Consider the following 1,825-nt stretch of genomic DNA (forward strand, 5'->3'; position numbering starts at 1 on the left):
ACAAAATTAGCCAGGTGTGGTGGCACACGCCTGTAATCCCAGCTACTCGGGAGATTGAGGCAGGAGAATCACTTGAACCCAGGAGGCAGAGGTTGCTGTAAGCTGAGATCACGCTATTGCACTCCAGCCTGCGCAACAAGAGCAAAACTCTGTCTCAAAATAAAAGAAAAAAAAAATGAGCTTGGGGAGCCCTGGGAGATGTGACTAGGAATTAGCTCCTTGTCTTCCAAGGCAGCTGAAACTGAAGGACAGCTGTGTGGCTTGCCTATGGGGAGAAAGATGCCCTACATATCAAAATGCGATGGGCAAAGATTACAAAACGGTTTCAAATACCAGTCCTAAGTCAAAGAGGAGTGTGTTTCAGGAGAAGCGCCCTTTCTGGCCCCGGGTTTCAGACCTCCAGCCCAGAGCCAGGGTGAAAGACACTAGTTAGTCTGTTCTTTATTTTCCTTGGAAAATTACAGGGTTACTTATCAACAAAATAACTGTCCATCCGGTGGGGAAGTGCCATCCGGTGGCTTCTATGTACAGGCCCATCCCTGGGAACCACATTTCCAGAGGGGGCCTCCGCCTGAGGCCCCCATTGGCCCCCTCCCAGGTATCCAAGAACAAATCACAAGGTGAGGGCTGCCGGCGTGGCTGGCTGGGTGGGTGGGACCCAGGCCTACTACCGGGCCAGAGGGTTTGGGGGCCTCTCTCCTGGAAGCCTGCTCTTTCCACAGCCCCTTTCCCAGCCAGGCTGTCTTGGACACTCCTGGGGCTCCGCTGAGAGGCACATGATTCCCGCTTTGGACTTCTTTTTGAGATGTCATTTTAACACTGAGGCATCGCGGCCTCCCTTCCCGGAAGATGGGTTATTTGCAGTGCTGTCTTTTTTCTTTTAGTCCTGGTTTTTGTACAAAAACAATGATACTCCCCATTGGACTGTATTTTCGCCCAAGAAACAAAAGTGCCTCAACAGGTACAGTTCTGCTGGTCGATCTGCTTCCGGCAGGGCTCCATGGTGACAGCCACGCCCACTCCGCTTCGGCCCGATGTCATTCGGGTCACCTCGCTCCAGGTGTCTGTATCTGGGTCGTAACACTCCACACTGTCCAGGAACGTGTGACCATCATAGCCTCCTGCAGGAAGAACAGAAGGGACGGTCACCACCTGTCACACCACATCCAAGAGCAGGGGACAGAAAGAGGGAGAAGCAGCTGTGAGATGCAAAAGCAGGCCGGGCGCGGTGGCTCACGCCTATAATCCTAGCACTTTGCAGGGCTGAGGCGGGAGGATCGCTTGAGGCCAGGAGTTCGAGGACAGCCTGGGCAACATAGCAAAACTCTAGTCTCTTACTGAAGAAAAAAAAAAAAAAAAAGGCCAGGCGCGGTAGCTCACGCCTGTAAACCTAGCACTTTGGGAGACTGACGTGGGTGGATCACTTGAGTCCAGGAATTTGAGACCAGCCTGGGCAACATGGTGAAACCCCATCTCTACCAAAAAAAAACATAAAAATTTAGCCAGGCGTGGTGGTGCGTGCCTGTAGTTCCAGCTACTAGGGAGGCTGAGACAGGAGAATCACTGGAACCTGGAAGGCAGAGGTTGCAGTGAGCCGAGATCACGCCATTGCATTCCAGCCTGGGCAACACGAGCAAAACTCTGTCTCAAAAAAATAAAATAAAAATAAATAAAAACAGCCGGGTGCTGTGGCTCACGCCTGTAATCCCAGCACTTTGGGAGGCCGAGGTGGGCGGATCACAAGGTCAGGAGATTGAGACCATCCTGGCTAACATGGTGAAACCCCATCTCTACTAAAAATACAAAAAAAAATAAAAATTAGCCG

General features: G+C 51.7%; 1 protein-coding gene across 1 annotated transcript in view; it reads right to left on the reverse strand.

The window, feature by feature from the left end:
- Positions 1–416: 416 nt before the first annotated feature.
- KEAP1 (kelch-like ECH-associated protein 1) overlaps positions 417–1,825 on the reverse strand; it is a 10,793-nt gene continuing 9,384 nt past the window's right edge. The window contains exon 5 of the mRNA XM_011994476.1: positions 417–1,121. Within this exon, the coding sequence (XP_011849866.1) occupies positions 955–1,121 (167 nt within the window). The 3' untranslated portion in view covers positions 417–954. The remainder of the gene's footprint in view (positions 1,122–1,825) is intronic.

The sequence above is a fragment of the Mandrillus leucophaeus genome, unplaced genomic scaffold (genome assembly GCF_000951045.1).
Source record: "Mandrillus leucophaeus isolate KB7577 unplaced genomic scaffold, Mleu.le_1.0 Scaffold112, whole genome shotgun sequence".
Classification (NCBI taxonomy): Eukaryota; Metazoa; Chordata; class Mammalia; order Primates; family Cercopithecidae; genus Mandrillus; species Mandrillus leucophaeus.